General features: G+C 41.0%; 3 protein-coding genes across 5 annotated transcripts in view; 1 reads left to right on the forward strand and 2 right to left on the reverse strand.

The window, feature by feature from the left end:
- LOC103482264 (copine-3-like) overlaps window positions 1–7,518 on the reverse strand; it is a 13,926-nt gene extending 6,408 nt beyond the window's left edge. The window contains exons 1-9 of one of the 3 annotated variants that reach the window (XM_017301943.1): window positions 7,472–7,518; window positions 2,006–2,174; window positions 1,727–1,906; window positions 1,567–1,641; window positions 1,351–1,422; window positions 1,191–1,268; window positions 1,018–1,107; window positions 187–285; window positions 24–107 (exon numbers count right to left, since the gene is read on the reverse strand). In XM_017301943.1, the coding sequence (XP_017157432.1) occupies window positions 24–107; window positions 187–285; window positions 1,018–1,107; window positions 1,191–1,268; window positions 1,351–1,422; window positions 1,567–1,641; window positions 1,727–1,906; window positions 2,006–2,174; window positions 7,472–7,518 (894 nt within the window). Of the gene's footprint in view, window positions 1–23; window positions 108–186; window positions 286–1,017; window positions 1,108–1,190; window positions 1,269–1,350; window positions 1,423–1,566; window positions 1,642–1,726; window positions 1,907–2,005; window positions 2,175–6,317; window positions 6,621–7,471 lie in introns of those variants that run through there. The other 2 variants (XM_008438309.1, XM_008438310.1) reach the window with 2 other exon arrangements.
- Window positions 6,883–10,889, forward strand: rmdn1 (regulator of microtubule dynamics 1). Its single transcript, XM_008438308.2, has 10 exons — window positions 6,883–7,119; window positions 7,503–7,608; window positions 7,750–7,834; window positions 8,501–8,660; window positions 8,794–8,883; window positions 8,949–9,004; window positions 9,600–9,687; window positions 9,772–9,802; window positions 9,920–10,053; window positions 10,521–10,889. Exons 1-10 carry the CDS (start codon window positions 6,982–6,984, stop codon window positions 10,557–10,559), a joined length of 927 nt encoding a protein of 308 aa, XP_008436530.1. The 5' UTR covers window positions 6,883–6,981; the 3' UTR covers window positions 10,560–10,889.
- A 531-nt stretch (window positions 10,890–11,420) lies between these two features.
- The window catches only part of wwp1 (WW domain containing E3 ubiquitin protein ligase 1), a 29,219-nt gene continuing 23,470 nt past the window's right edge, over window positions 11,421–17,169 (reverse strand). Inside the window, exons 20-25 of the mRNA XM_008438311.2 lie at window positions 16,029–16,169; window positions 14,933–15,053; window positions 14,680–14,784; window positions 14,480–14,576; window positions 14,330–14,402; window positions 11,421–13,605 (exon numbers count right to left, since the gene is read on the reverse strand). Of these exons, the coding sequence (XP_008436533.1) occupies window positions 13,506–13,605; window positions 14,330–14,402; window positions 14,480–14,576; window positions 14,680–14,784; window positions 14,933–15,053; window positions 16,029–16,169 (637 nt within the window). The 3' untranslated portion in view covers window positions 11,421–13,505. The remainder of the gene's footprint in view (window positions 13,606–14,329; window positions 14,403–14,479; window positions 14,577–14,679; window positions 14,785–14,932; window positions 15,054–16,028; window positions 16,170–17,169) is intronic.

Genomic DNA, 17,169 nt, shown 5'->3' on the forward strand with positions numbered 1-17,169 from the left:
TATATATATATATCCATTGTTACCTGGCAGCGCTTTATGCAAATGATCCCAGAGTTTTTATATTTTTTGTTTCCCAACTTTCTGGAGTTAACGCATAAGAATTCCGCCTGAAAATGGAAAGAGACGACGTATTAATCTGTGTAAACTACAAACAGTCACAAAAATAAAACACCTAGAAAGTCTTACCGGCGACAGGTGTGTTCCTGCTAGCATCTCTGCTAGCGAGGCTCTAAAGCTCCCAATGAGGTCGTGCGAGCCATTCACGTGGTGGTCGTAGCAATCCACCTATGAAGAAGAGGAAGAAGAAGGCTTTCCTCAAAAAGAAGCATCGTCATATTAAGTTTCAGTGTCATGCATGCTTCATCCTATTATAAGCAGCAGCGTTACTTCAGATGAGCTCAAATGAAAAACGAATAAAGGGAAAAAGCCCACCTTCACACCGTCATCCACGAATCATGCATGTGCTTGTTCGGCTGGATGACAAACACTGCCGCTTTTTAGGTTTGGTAGCGATACACAACGAAAAAAAAAAGGAAAAGAAAGTGCAATACAGCATGAATTAGTAGCATGTGAGAGAAACAAGTCCATAAAAACAGCAGACATGTTTTTTATTCAGATATGTTTATAAGAAAACATATTAGTTCATGTTAATACGGAGCATTTTCAAACAACAGGCATATTAGGTCAAGATGGAAAGTAAGTACACCTGCTTTTAAATCCTAATATCTTACAGCTTCAAGAGCGTGACCACTCTGCCTTTACAAAGTGCTAACAGAGACATTTGTTGCTGTAGCATTTTGCTAACACAATTCATAAACTCAAATTGAAGTTTATATTTTTTTAATATATAAATTCCCAGTGTTACAGATTGACAACTACAAAATGATATTTATTTTAGGGTTTCAAACATCTATACCAAATGTGTCAAAAAATGTGGATGTTAGTGTAAAACATTAGAAATAACTTAGGAGTTTACTTACTTTTGCCATCACTGTAAAATCTAAGAGAAAAGATTACCTTTATTGGTTTTTCCACATCTCCTCCACAGAGGGCTCGCAACGAAATACGGAAAGGTCTCCATACTGGGTTCAGGTTGTTATAAACGACCTGCACAAACGTGAACAAGCGTACCCAGAGTGAGCAACGGCATCCGTCCCGCGGGTGCTTGAGATCCAGATAAATGTGTTTACCTCTGTCCTGTGAGCCAGCTGCCATCCTGTTTCTGTCTGCTTGTAGAACTCCAAGAACGGGTCGGACCACCAGAGAAACTGAACGACGTTACAGCCATTGTTATCACGTACAGGATAAGCTCGAGCAATATGAAACTATAAAAAACAAAAGCATCTGTACCTTTTGGTCAAGCCTTCTCGCTGACACTTCAAAGTTTGCCACTCTTGTGTCCGTTATTTCTTCAGCACATATCTATAATTCAGTTGACACAGGGGCACAAGCTTATTTGTAATCTGACTTACTGTTTTGGCCACATTACAACACAGCAAAGCATATTATAAAGCATGTTTTAGATTGTTGGATGAGACGGCAGTGATGAGCAATGGGTCCACCTACAGTAATTGTCCCGTTGCCTGCAGGTCTCCTGTCCGTCAGCAACAACTGGCGGGTCATCTGCCTGTTGGAAACTATCTGGATGCAAATAAAATCAACTCCGTTGCTTTGTAAAATGAAAAGAAATAGATTTTTCTTTTACATGTGTACATATATAACTCACCTGACCAAGTGTACATTCCAGCTCCCCCAAGAAATCATCATCACTCAGGTCGTAGGTACTATTGTCGATGTCATACACGCAAAACTTCAGCTTCTGCACCATCTCAAAGTAGTAGTCAATGACAAACTTCTTGGCAAACTTTGGGTTTAGGCAGTTCAGGATCATCTCTGTGCGCCCAAGCTGATGGAGAAAGATTAATCGCATTACGTTGCTCAGGATGAATTTGTCATGAGAATGTGGATGACTTCTACAATCTCCCACCATGAACCCGACACAGACCTCATACCAGTGGGAGCCAGAGGTGCTGATGTAAAGGGCGCACAGGGGGTCCGACTTGGAGAAGACGTCCATGTCCATCAGGTTTTCACACGAAATGGTCAGCTCCACCTTGGTGGCCAGGTGAGTGGCCACGGGAGCCGAGGCAGCTGCTGAGGCCATTCCACCTAGACTTGTTGAGAAGACAATCTGCTGTTAACGAACAAACAAGGATCATTTATTTATTTAAAGGATTTTATTTGTTTATTTTTGCTCTGGTGGACTTTATTTGACAGTGAATTGACGGGCAGTTGGGTTATGAGAGAGTGACAAGTGTCAACGGGTCGGGACTCGAACCAGTGACGGACTGAAGTGTCCTACATAGGTCGCGCTCTACCCACCACGCCCCAATAAATTTAGGTTGGTTGATTGATTAATGGTTGATTGCAAGTGTACACCATATATTTTCGATTTAAAAAGAACATTTATTGAAAACCATGTATTATCTTGTTTTATTCGCATAATTATGGACTACATCCAGGCACGTGCATAGGGGGGCTATGGGGGTGCTTGAGCACCTGCCCTTTTTGCTCCTTGCCCCCAAGTGCCCTGTTGGTCAATTTTTATTTTATTTTATTTTTTTTAATTATTTTTCTAAGCCCTCTTCTGACACATAACATGTACTAAAATTATTATTTATTTATTTGTACAACAAAATAAGCCCTCCGGTCACCTTGTTACCTTTGACCTTTTGCCCGTGACGCATGACGCAGTTGCCTCTCGCGCAGTGCGAAAGCGGCTAACTGGAGCTCAACGTAGCGAACGTTCCAGATTACAGAAGTTTTTGGTGAATAAAAAAAAAACGTTTTTGGTGAATAAAGTGGGGTAACTTGCTACTTGTCAGATGACGGAAAACGTTGAAGTATCGTTTCTGCTTCAGGACGGAGTCGCGGTTTAAGCAGAGAGGTAATAAAATACAACAGACACTGACAGGCCTCTGCGTCTGCTTTTCTCTGAAGAACTACTGAGCGGGAGAAGACAGCCAGGTGAGGTAAAACTTCTTATTAGTATTCAGTATTAGCTAGCTGATAGCTAGCGACTTTGCTAGCAAAGCAAGATAACTAAAAGCTTCTTCCATGTACCGTTAATGATAGCGGTCATTCTTTAGTATTTATTATGCAATAGGGGCACATCGCCCATCTAAAACTCATCTCCATAATGGATATATGTCCGATCTTCTAATTTCCTTTGCTGCATAATGTACATTGGATTTATTCTGGCGTTAGGTAAATGTATCTTGACGGAAAATAACACTTAAAGTCTAACAAGGATATTAATTTAGAATTAAAAATAACTCACCGTGAATTACCATGATAGAGATAACGTAATTAATGTGTAATTAATAAACTAACAAAAAATAAGTTTGTTTGGCAAAACAAATAAAAAAATTCACTTCATAAGACAAATGTGTAATTTAAATGTTTAAAAAGGTTTTTTTAAAGCAAAACTCAGTAGGCTTTTCTCATAGTGACATGCATTAACAATTCAATTTTTGCTTTTGTTTATTTCTTTTATCTGCAGTTCCACATTAAAGTTTGATGCAGCTCTGCTTTCCTGAATGGACTATCTTCATCTCTACTGCAAGTGTAGTAAACAGGCAGCTCTTTGTTTATAGATTATGGTCCACTAAAAGGTTGCATTGTGCCCTTGTTTATATTTTTAATAGTGTAATTCTGTAAAGACAAAATATGTCTGGTCTAGCTCTGATTTACATATCTTGCTAAATTGCGGGTTTGAATATCGCAATACTTTCCTATAACATAGGGGTCCCCAAACACATTTGGTCCGGCCCCCTGAACAATGCCAGAGAGCATTCTTTTTTTTTTTCATCTACCGTATTTTCCGGACTATACGCCGTTTGTATGTGGATTTTTCTTCAACCACCAGGGGACTCTTTAGCAGGAAGTGAATCATTGGAAGTCTGTTACTTGCGCACCAACATTGAGGCCACAAGCAGCAGAATGAGTAAGAAACAGATCAGATGTCTTTGGAAAGTTTCTTTGCAAAGGGGAAAAGGCCCAGAGAAGAGACAGGAGAATGGATTCATCCTGGACCGGTAGGTGAGTCCCACATTACAAGCCGCTCTGCGTAACATGTGGCAACCGGCTGCTAATGAAGCAATGAAGCTTCAAGCTGCTTTGCCGTAGAGACCAAGCAGGCTGTGGATATAAGCAACACTTCAGGTGTTATTGTCTCTCATCAGTCCCAGATGGGAGCGTCTGGTTGAAGAGAAACAAGCTCAGTGCTCCCGTTAGTCAGTATTGTGAGTTAAAATTTTTACGAAAGTAAAACGTTCGTTTTTGTGGCGCTTCTGTTATGTAAACGTTACCATAGCGACCAGAGTCAGAGCGTTTGGGCAGTGGTCGAGAGAAGATGAGTAGAGCTTGAGTCTTAAGTCTGATTTAGACGGAAAGATTTAAGAATTGTCGGCCGATTCTCCAAACCTCTGTGGCCACAGAGMTGATAAAAGATCAACAGGTTCGATCAGTTCGTGTGTCCAAGGCAGGAGCAACACGAACCGATTCCAGTCACGAACATCCCGATTCCAGAGGATAATCCAGTAAAACTCCCAACATGGCGGGAATTTAGAATAACCAAACACGGATGACTATGTAGAAGCAATAGTGATAGTTTGTGGAGTCATTTTAAGAGATAAAAGATGTAGCAAAAAGAAAAATGGCGGTGGATAAAGGATGACGGGAGCAGCCGCTCTATTTGCTGCACTATGATTTGGAGGTGAATATGTTTTTTCATAGTTAACATTTTTAACTGAATAAACATAATAATGACCTTTAGAAACATTTCCAGATATCATCTCTGATATCCACCGGACTCTATGTCAGCTGTTTGGGATTCCCCTCTGTTCTTACGTCACCGCGCTTTCTGATTGGCTACCTGTCACATTCAGCAGGTTTTATTCTCGTTCCAAGTCAGGGAAAACCCCACAGGTTGCGATAAAAGGGCCAAGACAACTCAAATTGGGTATAATCAAGAGTTAGTGGGAACACCAACATGTAGAAGCCTTATCTGACTATTCTTCCTCCCCTCCCTCGCTCCCCCCTGAGCCGCAACAAAATTTCCAAGTCTTGACCAGTCCACTGTAATAAAAAGGTTGGGGACCACTGATTTGGCACATGCTAGTAGCAACACGAAGGATCAGCACTTTTACCGTTACAGTTACCGTTCGGAAACTAATCAGTTCTGTTAAATCTAATCTCTGCACCTTTTTCTTTTTCAATGTAATAAATGTGATATTCAATTGACCCGTTATGACTCCAATTTTGGGTGTCCGCCCCCCTCTGCTGCTGTTGCATCGCTGTGGAAAACCTGGAGCGACAGAGATATCTGCGGCTTATATGTGCATGTTTACTGGTTAAAAAACAACAAAACTTTGGGGTTGTGGCTTATAGTCCCGTGCGGCTCATAGTTCGGAAAATATGGACTGTAATCCTTCCTGGATTTTTTCTGTGAAGAACCCAGAGAGGGTTATTTGATTGWGCTTTCTGGAAAACAATACATTTTTACATTTAAGCACTTATGCAATCGTCAACAGTTTTTCTGTTACAAACCGACTTCGGCCCCCCATCGGAGAAGGGAATAGTTATGTGGCCCTCACAGGAAAAAGTTTGGGGACCCCTGCTCTATATGGAGATGTTCGTTAGCTTTGATTGTATATCTCACAATTTTGTAATTTATCATTGTTTATTAAACTCTAAAAGCTGAGAGGCTTTGTTAATATTCTGTCCTAGAATGTGGTTAGATGTACTTTTTTTTAGCACCTGCCCCTTTAATGGTCTCTGCACGGCCCTGACTACATCTGTTGTAAAATGACATTTCCTCAAAATACACTTAAGTCTATCATTTTACTACGAATTACGTGAAAAATCTACATGGTTAGGAAACTTGTTGCACAGTAGTGTTGCAAAAACTTATTTTCCTCAGTGACAGCACTACACGGCCGTACAGATGAATGCAGAAAACAACAAAAACATTACATTTACTCTAAAAACAAAGAATGGACATAAATGATACATCAACCAGGAAAGTGACTTTGTTTTGGAATTTGAACTTGGGTATAAACAGTTCCTGTCTATGTAAATGTTTCATCAAACTGTTACATCATTCATGCAGACTTTCTAACACTACCATCACTTGTGAGCGTCATATTTAGCCGCTGTACTGACACCGTAGTACCTCGAGATGGGTGTGGCGACCCACCAAAACACGTTACAATCACTTGCAGTATCCACTCCTTAGTATTTGGAGACTTACTCACATTAATTTACCCGTTCAGCACCTGATATAATAGCTGTTGATCCAATAACTTATTTCTGCTTCTGGCCGAGTAATGAAAACTAAGGTTTATCTGACAACAACAGCTGGGCGAGTCGGTGTGGGTGGAGCCAACTGCTGATCTTTACTCTGATTGGTCAACCTATAGCCGGATTAACCCCATCGAACCCGATTACAGTGGAAAACTAGGAACGGTGGGTATTTTACAACAGTAGTGAAACTACGATAGGATTTTTTTTATTAACGAATTAGCTTATTATTCAGTTTTAATAATAACCCGGAACTCTTAAGGTGTTCGTTTGTTTCTCATCAGAAGCAGAGGGACGAGCACAGGCAACGGGATGCATTCAAGAGCGGCAACACTGTTTAGTTGTAATATAACAACAAAACAAACGTCTCATCTACTGCCGTATTTAAATTGAACAACAGTAAATAATGCATGTGAAATTGTACTCAGATATATATTTAGTGAAACTGGGGTTGTTATACTTAACCCGAACTACTTATAGGTATATTTGTGTTTTTAACCAATTAACGTCGAGAATGCATTTGTGCTCTTGAATGTTCACCGTTCGTCTCCGCTCGCTGCTGCCCGGGTTGACGTTAAGACGTGCAGTTCCTGCTCGTTGGACCTTTGGATCTGACAGATGATGGCTAGGAGGGTTTTATCCCGGTTTGTGAACAGGAGTTTGCTGGAAGCTGCAGTCGGCGCTAAAGGCGGAAGGATCAGGGGATCGAACCGCTTCTTCCGGACAAGTGCCAGCTGGACAGTCGGTGCTCTTGGTGTAAATACTTTATGCTTTGTTCGTTTCTGCCTGCTAAACTGACGATAAAGCTCTTAGTAATAGAGAGGTTGCCAGCCACTCTCACGGGGCTGACGTGAAGTGATGGATGATGAAAGTAGATCAAAGTTCACCGGAGCTTTAATCGTGTTTCGCACTTGTTAAAGCTTCCTGAACTTATTAGATCTACTAAGTTCAGGAAGCTTTAACAAGAAGTTCAGAAATACATGCGAAAACTTAATTTCCAAGAGAGTCCAACTTTATTTTCCATATAAATATTAAAATGGGATGTTGTTACTTTAGGTCAGCTAGGATACCAACCAATAAAACACAAAATACAACATTTAATCCTTACCTTTGTTTTTCTGACCTGTTCTTGTCCACAGAGTGGAAGAGCAGCATTCCTGCTGGGTCTCCCTGTACTGTCTGGTCTAAGTTACCAAGCTTTCCGTAACCTGCAGAGTTCAGCCGTGGTTTGCGCTTTAGATAAAGGTAAATAGGCACACTGGGTGGGGGTGGAGAGAAATAATAATAGAGAAAAAAAAATCTAAGTGATTTTGGAGTTAAATAGATTCGGTACTTATCAGATGCATCTCCACTGACAACAGGTTGTCATGTTTTGTGTCTGGGCAGATGAGGTCCTGGAGCAGGCCGACTACCTGTACAGCTGCGCAGACACAGAGAAGCTTTACCAGCTGCTGCTGCAGTACAAGGACAGGTGAGCCTGAACTGCAGCCACTCACTTTCAGATCGATTTCTGTCCAAAATGCATAGAACTTAAAAGGCGAATTTCACTAAACAAGACTGAACTGAAAGTTTTTTTTGGCGATTTAACACAAAAAGTTTACAATATCCAGATATTACAGCTAATTAAGATCCAAAATTAAGGAGTTTTTCCAGAAAGTGTGAATATTACACAGAAAAAAATAACGCAGAAATATTATGGTCTACATATTCATGGGAAAGACTGCTGGCCAATTTGACAGTCACTGACACCCACCACAAAAAAAGACTAAGCCATATGCTTGGTCTTTGCTGTATTAGAGCAGATCAGAAAGTTAAGTGGAAGAAAAAAATGCTACAGGAAAATCTTGACAAGAAAGGGATACCTCCAACTTTGGATACAGGAAACATTGGCCATTTTCCTTGGATTTAAGTCAACCCTGAACCAAACAATATCAGAAAGAATCTAGTTTTAATCCTGTAAAGAACTCCCGAGTTGAATTAATTGTTCTACAAGTAAAGTTCCACTGGATGACAATAAGGCCACCCTTTTGTTGTAGTCGTTTTGTCAATCCAGCACCATCTTAGCACATGGGTGGACCAAAAGTTGGGATTTTTTTCCTGGTCAGTGTGGGGTCGTCATGCATGTGCTTCCGTGCAGCGAGGATGCAGAGTTCCTGTGGAGGCTGGCCCGGGCGTCTCGGGACCTGTCCCTCCTGCCCGACACAGACGCCGGGAGGAAAAAGCAGCTGACGTTTGAGGCCTTTGAATATGCAAAGCGGGCTCTGGAGAGAGACGACAAATGTTTTGCTGCACACAAAGTAAGTCGGTTGTTTCACCTCAAGAAGAGGTACTGATGTAGCAATCAGGCCCATTATGTTTTATTAAGAATAATGTCGTTCGGCGGTGTATTCCCAGTATGAAATATGCTTGTTTTTCCCCCCCTTACCTCAGTGGTACGCCATTTGCCTCAGCGACACTGGGGAATTTGAGGGAGTCAAGGTTAAAATAGGAAATTCATACATCATCCGGGAGCATCTGGAGGTGAGAACATCTGGGCCACCGTCTTAAAACAAAAGCGGTACATTTATTCATCTTCTTCCTCCCAGAGGTCTATTGAGCTCAACCCTAAAGATGCCACATCCTTACACATTCTAGGTTACTGGTGAGTCTTTTTCTTCTTCTCTTCTCCCAATCATTCCAGTCAAATTTAAATGGAAGTGGACACAGCCTAGGAGGATTTTAGCATTATTAACTAAGTCTCAATTTATAATGTGTTATGTTTTTATGATTTAAAGCGCTTTGAACTCGTTACTGATACGTGTTATACAAATTCTACCACCATTCTTGAAATGAAATTAAATCGGGCTTATATAAAATTATATTTTCAATCTTCAAAGAGTTCTCAAAGACTTTACATTTACGTGATGATGGCAAGCTACTGGTTTGTGGCTAGTAGTGCCATTTTGCATCTTTCTACTCTTCTTTATTGTGTTCCAGTTTGAGATTTTAAAGTATGAAACACCAGAAATTGATGATGATTCATCTGTACACAGTGCCAGTTCACGTCTTGGAAGACTGAATGATGAGTGTTCGGTGTCCTAACCCAGCAGCTCCAAATTTACTGTTCTTCTCGTTGCTAACCCGTGAATCTTCATCAGATCTGGAAGCAGACCATCTGATAGCTTCTGAAGTATTTCAATCCCGGTAGAGGTGTTGCTCTAGTGAAATCTTATCCAAGACAATTTCTTTTTCCTTAGGTGTTTTGCTTTTGCAGAGTTGCCGTGGTATCAGCGCAAAGTGGCCGCTGTAATTTTCTCAACACCGCCTACGTCTACGTTCGAGGAGGTTGGACACTTTTCTCAGTTTTAGCCTTAACCAGTCACTGATCTTTAGTCGCTAATGAATGCTAGTTTTACTTGTGTTTTTCAGGCTTTGGAGTTCTTCCTAAAGGCAGAGAAAGGTAAAACGGCTTGTACTCTAATCATTGAACAGCTCCTGTTGCCTTTAGCTGAGATTCATAATAATTTAGAAAGATTCTTAGCTTAAACACGTCTCCTGTAATTGTTGCTTCGTACAGTCGACCCAAACTTCTACAGTAAAAACCTCCTGATGTTGGGAAAGACCTACATGGCCATGAACGACAAGGAGAAGGCGCTTCACTGGCTAACCAAAGCTAAAGAGTACCCAATCCACACACTGGAAGACAAAGAGGTATAAACACACATAGCTACTGTAGTATTAAAAGTATTTACACTCCTTGAATGTTTTAAGCCTTAACCTAAAGGAGACTCTGTAGCAAGGGCAGAAAATTGCTCTTCACAGGTATTCTCTGTCCAATCTGTAGTTAGGAATAAAACATGGTTCTACGGAGCGTTAAGCCACAGGGCGCCGAATACATTTGCGGACCAAAGTTGTCGAGAATTACTTGAGAACTTTGGTTTGCAACATTTTGTTTTGGTTCAACAAAATGCTAAACCACGTCTCCTTTTCCTTCCTCTTCAGTTTTGTACAACATTGTGTTTGTTTGTTGCATAAACTCCCACAAAGTTACGTCAAAGTTTGTGGGTTTAACTCGACCATGTTCAAGGGACATGAACACGCGAGGCGTTATGTAACTGGTTTGTACTGAATGTGGCCGCTGTGATCGCGTAAACATACCAGAATGTGTTCCTCTGCAGGTCCATAAAGAGGCAGTAGAGCTCCTGAATCAACTTTGATGACCTTCTGTCCACCTCTGCTCTGCGTGCCGCAGGAGGCCTTTGGACTCGAACCGAGACAACGAATGAAGAATCCCAATAGAATATATTAGTTGCTTCACTGGGACTCAAAGCAATAAAGACAAAAAAAAAAGTAGCTCTAGCTTGAATTTTCTACATGCAACCCTCAAGAGAAATAAGGCATTACAGCACAACTAGAAAACTAATGCTGATAACATTTTATATTTACTTTTACATTGTTCTCAAAAGTGTTTTATTTTCATCTTCTAAAATGTCTACCAGTTGTGTCTGAAGTGATTAATTAACAATAAAAACTATGATTTGACTGCCGTTCTTCCATCTGTTTGCTGCACACTGCTGGTGAAACATGGGTACTACACTTTCCTCATTCTTTCAAGACAGCGTCATCTGCTTTGGAAATATTTCCCCAGATGATCAAAGTTTGGAAATTAAAAAGCATTGACAATAACTCCATTGAAGATTTTGAAACTGCAGCAGGTAAAAGGCTAGCTAATGGAGTTGATAGCCTGGCTAATTAAAGCTTGATTTACTTCTCAGTCTAAAATGAATTAAATAAAATGCAACAGTTTTTAACAGAACTACTGCTTTTCTTTCTGAAATGCACTCAAACATTTCTGTGTGAACAGTGACAGTTTTTAATGTCATGCTAGTAATACAATACCAGAGTCCCAGCCAGTGATGTGCACAGTTGGACATTAGGAGGTGCTAGAGCACCTGACCTTTTACCTCTGGACAAAACAAAAAAGGGTCCTTCTGGAATGTTTTTTTTTAATTGTTAAAATTAGTTGACAGAGAAGTTGTGCTGTGAAACCGTCTCTCCTCCCCAAAAAGCCAAGCCAGTGACGGTTTATTCACTTATTTATTCGTATCTCATAAATCCATCTCTCTCCATTTAAAATGGGTGAAATCAGATTAGAAATGAATCTTCTATACACATGGTCTCCTGTAGAGGGGGCATTCTGTACAGTGTGGTTGGTGTTTTACAGTGTGTATCTACACGTGATATGTTACAGAGCGGAAGCGTTTCAGGCAGTCAAGCCGACCCACCCCCGACCCCTGAACTTGGGGCCTGACGGGAGCTACGGTCCGACCCCGGGCCAGAACGACCGGCTACGGCCCAGGCGACCTGAAACGACCCTCTCCCCCCGCCGCTATTCTGATAAGAACAAAAGGCATCACAGATTCCCCATCGGTGGAGCGGTAGCTCTGCGTGGTCGATTATAATATTAAAGTATTTCATTTCACTGTCGTCTTTATGCAATCGAAACACGCAACAACTGATTTGGATTACAGGTTTCTGTCGGAAAGGAAGCACAGTTTGATGGATCTCTGTATAAAATGGCCTCCTGCGGCCACAATCAGTTGAATACATGTTATTTACATGACTGATAATGGATCACAAGCTAATCCAGGACAGTAGCTTGTGGCGCTTTGCAGTGATAAAACATTTAAATTTATTTTGCTTCTTTTTTTTTTTTTCCTAGACTTCTAACTGAAATCATCTGCAACAGCAGTGTGGTGTGATGTCTTTGAGAGGGGGGGGGAAAGGGGCACTGGCCCTTTAAAAACTGAAGGAAACCTAGGCTGTGCAGGTTTTTTGAGCAAATAAGGCTTTCTCAGCTCACAACGTGAGCATCATGGATGAAGTAGCTGGGTTGAGCGGTCAGACAGCAGTATTTTCTCCCCCTCTGTTCTGCCTGCTTGTCTAAGTAACACATTTCTTTTTCTTTTTTTTAAAACACCACCTTCAGTCTTGCGTGAAAACAGCGGCTAAAGATATCAGAGCCTTATTTTTCTCCGATCACTGTCTGCTAAAGGGTTGAAGACGACGCGATCCTGCTAACATGAGGTACAAATAATCAAAACGTAGTGTTGCATCGAACACAGTGGCTTCAGAAGGACACGACCTACAGTCCAACTCCAACATCTGCAAATCACACAAACTAGCGCCGCTGTATCTTTTCTTTTTTTTTGTGTCCATTTTCTTAGTTGCAAACGGAAACTGCAGATGATCAGAGTCGTCCTCGTAGATCGCCGTGCCAACGCCGTTCTCTCGTTACGTCACAGTGTGCAAAACAGGCCACAGTCTTGATACAGCCTGGAACGTTTCTGGCATAAACCGGCACTACTGTCACCACCCACACACACTCACACACACACACATACATACTAATGGCTTGTTTTCAATGAAATTTTTAAAATATCTAATATCCTCCAATGAGTTCTCATCGATTTAAAGACACAATTAAGATTCCTTTTTTTTTGCCCCAGAAGAGATGATCCATCGCTGATTTTTGTCGTCGAGGATGGGTCGATCCATGCCGGAAAAATAAAAAGTTTGCGTGCACACGCTCGCGGTGACGGTGGTCGTCTAATGTTTGTAGGCAGCATGCAAGCACACAGGATTTTCTAAAACGACCATCTGTCCCACAAGGAAAAAAACTAAATTTCAGGCACTGAACGCCAAATACAACTAACTTTTTGCCTTTTAACAGCTCTATAGAACTAGAGCTTTAAAAGAAGGTTGAGCCTAAACTAGAAAACCCTCTCGAAAGCACTTTCAGTCTATTAAATTTTTTTTAAAAGCCAGTCAGCCGCTTGGGGTGGACATCTAAAAAGAAAAAAAAAAAAAAGAAAAAATATCCATGATTTCTGTTTTTAAAACAGAAAAGCAAATGGATGAAATGTTTTGCATATTTTCATGGAGGGGAAAGGGGGCGTTATATATTATATAAGGACTAGGAACAGGAATGCGGCAAAAAACGATGCTGCAAATTAGGATTTGGTTTTAAATGACAAAATAGCTTATATACATTGGTGGTTATCTTGTGCAATTTTTTTTGTTGTTGGTTTGTTTTTCTTGGCTGATTGAACAGCAGAGAGGGGGGGCTAGCAGAGGGGACAACACCAGAGGACTTTGTCCCTCTATTCTTGGCCAAATCCTTCGGTTTCCTCGATGGCGAAGAGCAGCTTCTCCTTCAGCTGTTCGTAGCTTTTATAGGGAGGCAAGTCCAGGCGGTTAAAACTGGAACAGAGATTAGGAGGAGGAAGTCAGTAGAGAATTATTACAACCTTCTTAAGGCATCATTACTAATGTTACATTTTGTATCTTTTTCAATCAATCTAATGGGGATTTCACACAAAGTAGCAAATGACTTTCTTTTTTTCTTTCTTCAAATAATAAAAAAAAATCATACTTGGTTCAATTCTTGGTGGAAATGTTATGCTTTTGTACATCTGAAGAAAATTATTTTTTTCATTTTTTTGAAAAACAGCAGATGATCAGTTCCACCAGGCGTTTGCAACTCAGCCTTCAGTTGCTGGCTAGTCTGAAGGAGCTGAATTGTTGCCATGGGAGATTAAATGATTTCTCAAACATCCATGAAAGAATCAAGCAACACTCCAGGTATCTTTTTGATGAGGGAATAACATTATAACATGATGTAAAGCTAAAAAAAAAAGTTCATTTTACATAATACTGCTTCTTTAAAAACAAGTTTTGTTTTTTTTATATTTAGGGTATTAAAATCATTGCCCCCATTAGTGCAGGAATAATGTGCCAAAAGAGTTATCTATTCTTACACAGTAATACTTTTTTTTTAAGTCAACGCTGTTTAAATGTGTTCGTCTGAAGCATGAGAGGGTTTGTAAAAAAATATATAAAAATAAATATATATACACATTTAAAATCACATATAATTGACAGTAGAAGCTGCAGCTAAAAGGTTTTTAAACTGAAACCTACTGACCATGTGTGGCTACGGGGAAGCCATGTGTCCTTCCCCACTTTCTCGATGCAGAACTTCTGTGGCCCGTTGCTTCCTGCAACGCAAAACGAGACAATCAAGAGGACGTAAAGCTCCCGGCGTCTTCTGGGTCGTACCAGTTCCGTCACTGACCCATCAGCTCAGCGAAGCCGCCCAGAGGAAGCCGGCAGGTTCCCGTCACAAACTGCATGAGTCGCAGACGCACTTCGTTGTCCACTTCTTTCACCAGCTGCAGGGGAGGAAATCGACGGCGGACACCGTTACAGACCGACGCTTCTTCAGGGAGCTCAGGTTGACGTCAGACGCAAACACATCAAACGCTTGAGCAGTACCTGCCAGAACCAGATGATCTGCTTGCTGTTCCTGGTGTAGTGGCGGTACACGGTGTTTCTCTGCCAGTCCTGCAGGTCCACCTCCTGCATGCCGCACAGCATCACCTGGAAGCAAAGACAAGCAGACTCAGAACACCGGTCGAGTAGAAAAAACAGGAAGCCAGTGATTCATTTTGTCGCAGAGAAGTCTAAATTTGCGACGTTATCAGAATAAAAGCGAGCCGATTCTGAGCAGAGGAGCGCTGCTGCTCACCTCCAGCTCCTTCTCATCGAAATACTGCAACCACTGAAGCGGGACCACTTCGTTGAAGCCATCCAGAAAAGCTTTGGTTTGACCTTCCACCCCACGGGAGAACCTCCACTCTGCCATCAGACTGCAAACACACACAAGACATAGGTAGGTTTTACTTTTCATAATGACCAAACCAAGTGTTTCCAAACTCCTCCATGGCCCCCCAAAGAGCATTAACCTTTGGACAGGGGGCCTCTTTGCAAACCCACAGACAATGCTACAAAATATGTAAAGAAACAAACTTTTAGAAGGTTTTTCATTCACTATTCAATAATTATTACATTCACTTTGCATAAACGCTGCCTCATAGCATTGGATTTTGGATGGTCATGAGTTCTGGGGCACAAAATTTTGTTATCAGATGATATGACTTTATTACAAGGTAGTACAATTTGCGATTATAAGAAAGTATGCAATTTTTTATATTAATCACTTCAAATTTTATTTTATTACCCTGCAGTTCTTATGGCGTTTTTCTTGTTGAACATTTCCCCATTTCTTTCCTTCTTGATTGTGGAGCAAAGCAGCTTGATTAATTTGACTGGCAGCCAATCAGAAAATGAGCATCAGAAACGACATTTAAATTAATTATTTGAACATTTTTGTAATGATTGAAAAACAGAAAACATAAGTTATGACAAATAAAAATGTTTTTTTTTTTTTTTTGCATGTTTTCTCTCAACTTCTATGATACATTCTCAGGCCCCCGCAGCGCCCCCTGGTGGCCACACACTAAACAATACTGGTCTAGACTACAGCAATTTCACAGGTTGGAGCAGGGGTGTTCAAACCAAAATCTAAATAATTTTATTGGGAATCTTGCATTTTTGTGATTTAAAGACAATATTTTCATTAAGCAATGTAGAAAATAATAATTTATTGTAAATACTGAAAAAGGTCTCAGATGGTGTACAGTTTTCTAACCTTTTGGTTGATTTGTTGGTCTAGAAAATGTTTTTTAGCAAAAAACTAATGACAGGGGCCACATAAGATTATTCTTCAGTCCACAGATGCACTTTGGACGCCCCTGGGTTTATTTCTGTTCTGAGAAAACTACCTGATGTACTCCTCCTTGTTCTCCTCCGTCACCAGGATGTTGGCGCCATCGAGCTTCAGGTCATGAGATGAGATTTTCCCCAAGATCTCCATGTCCACGGAGAAGTACATCTCCAGCCCACATTCCTCGATGTTGTTGTCCCTGAGGAGAGGCGACGGCATTACTGCTTCTGTTTTTATTTATACACTAATGTTCTATGCAAGGAAATATAGGAACTTCAACCACAATGTTCAGACAACAGCATTAGTTACAACTAAAGAAAAATTCTGATTTTTAATGTCCTAATAAATTTGGGTTATTTTTCTGTTGAATTGTTAAAATTAACATGACTAGATACTTTTTTTAAAAAGAGGTTAAGTAATCAGTTTTCTTTGTAAAAACATGAAATGAGAAACAGAATTTGTGAAATAATACAACTGAATAACACAAAAGGTTAGTCTCCTAGTTTTAGGCAGCTTATTGAAGGCTCAATTTTATCACTTTATTTCTTGGCATTACCTCAGGAGTTATAATGTTACTCTGTTGTTTCAGTTGGAGCTCAGTTTACATATTAAATTAAGACACTTTGAGGTACATAAAGTAACTAAAATTGGTCAAACTAAGGTCCTAATTTCTTCTAAAGTCAGATTGCTCCTTATGTTTTGCTGCTAGGAAAAAAAGTAGCATACAAATAGCAAAACGTGGCTTTTTGTTCAACTTGTAAGCTGTAAGCAAATTTAAATCAAGATTAGCTCATTCCTACTCCTCCTTGGGCTGCCACCTTATTGTGGTGGAGGGGTTTAAGTGTCCCAATGATCCTAGGAGCTATGCTGTCTGGGGCTTTATGCCCCTGGTAGAGTCACCCAAGGCAGACAGGTCCTAGGTGAGGAACCAGACAAATCGCAGCCCCAAAACCCCTTATGATGGAGACGAACTTTGGATCTGGCGTTCCCTCACCCGGGTCACCGGGGCCCCACTCTGGAGCCAGGCCTGGAGATGGGGCACGATGGCGAGCGCCTGGTGGCCGGGCTTTTTACCCATGGAGCCCAGCTGGGCTCAGTCCGAAGAGGAGACGTGGGTCCCCCTTCCAATGGGCTCACCACCTGTCGGAGGGGCCAAAGGGGTCAGGTGCATTGTGTTACGGGCGGCAGTCGAGGGAGGG

Source organism: Poecilia reticulata, linkage group LG20 (assembly GCF_000633615.1).
Source record: "Poecilia reticulata strain Guanapo linkage group LG20, Guppy_female_1.0+MT, whole genome shotgun sequence".
Classification (NCBI taxonomy): Eukaryota; Metazoa; Chordata; class Actinopteri; order Cyprinodontiformes; family Poeciliidae; genus Poecilia; species Poecilia reticulata.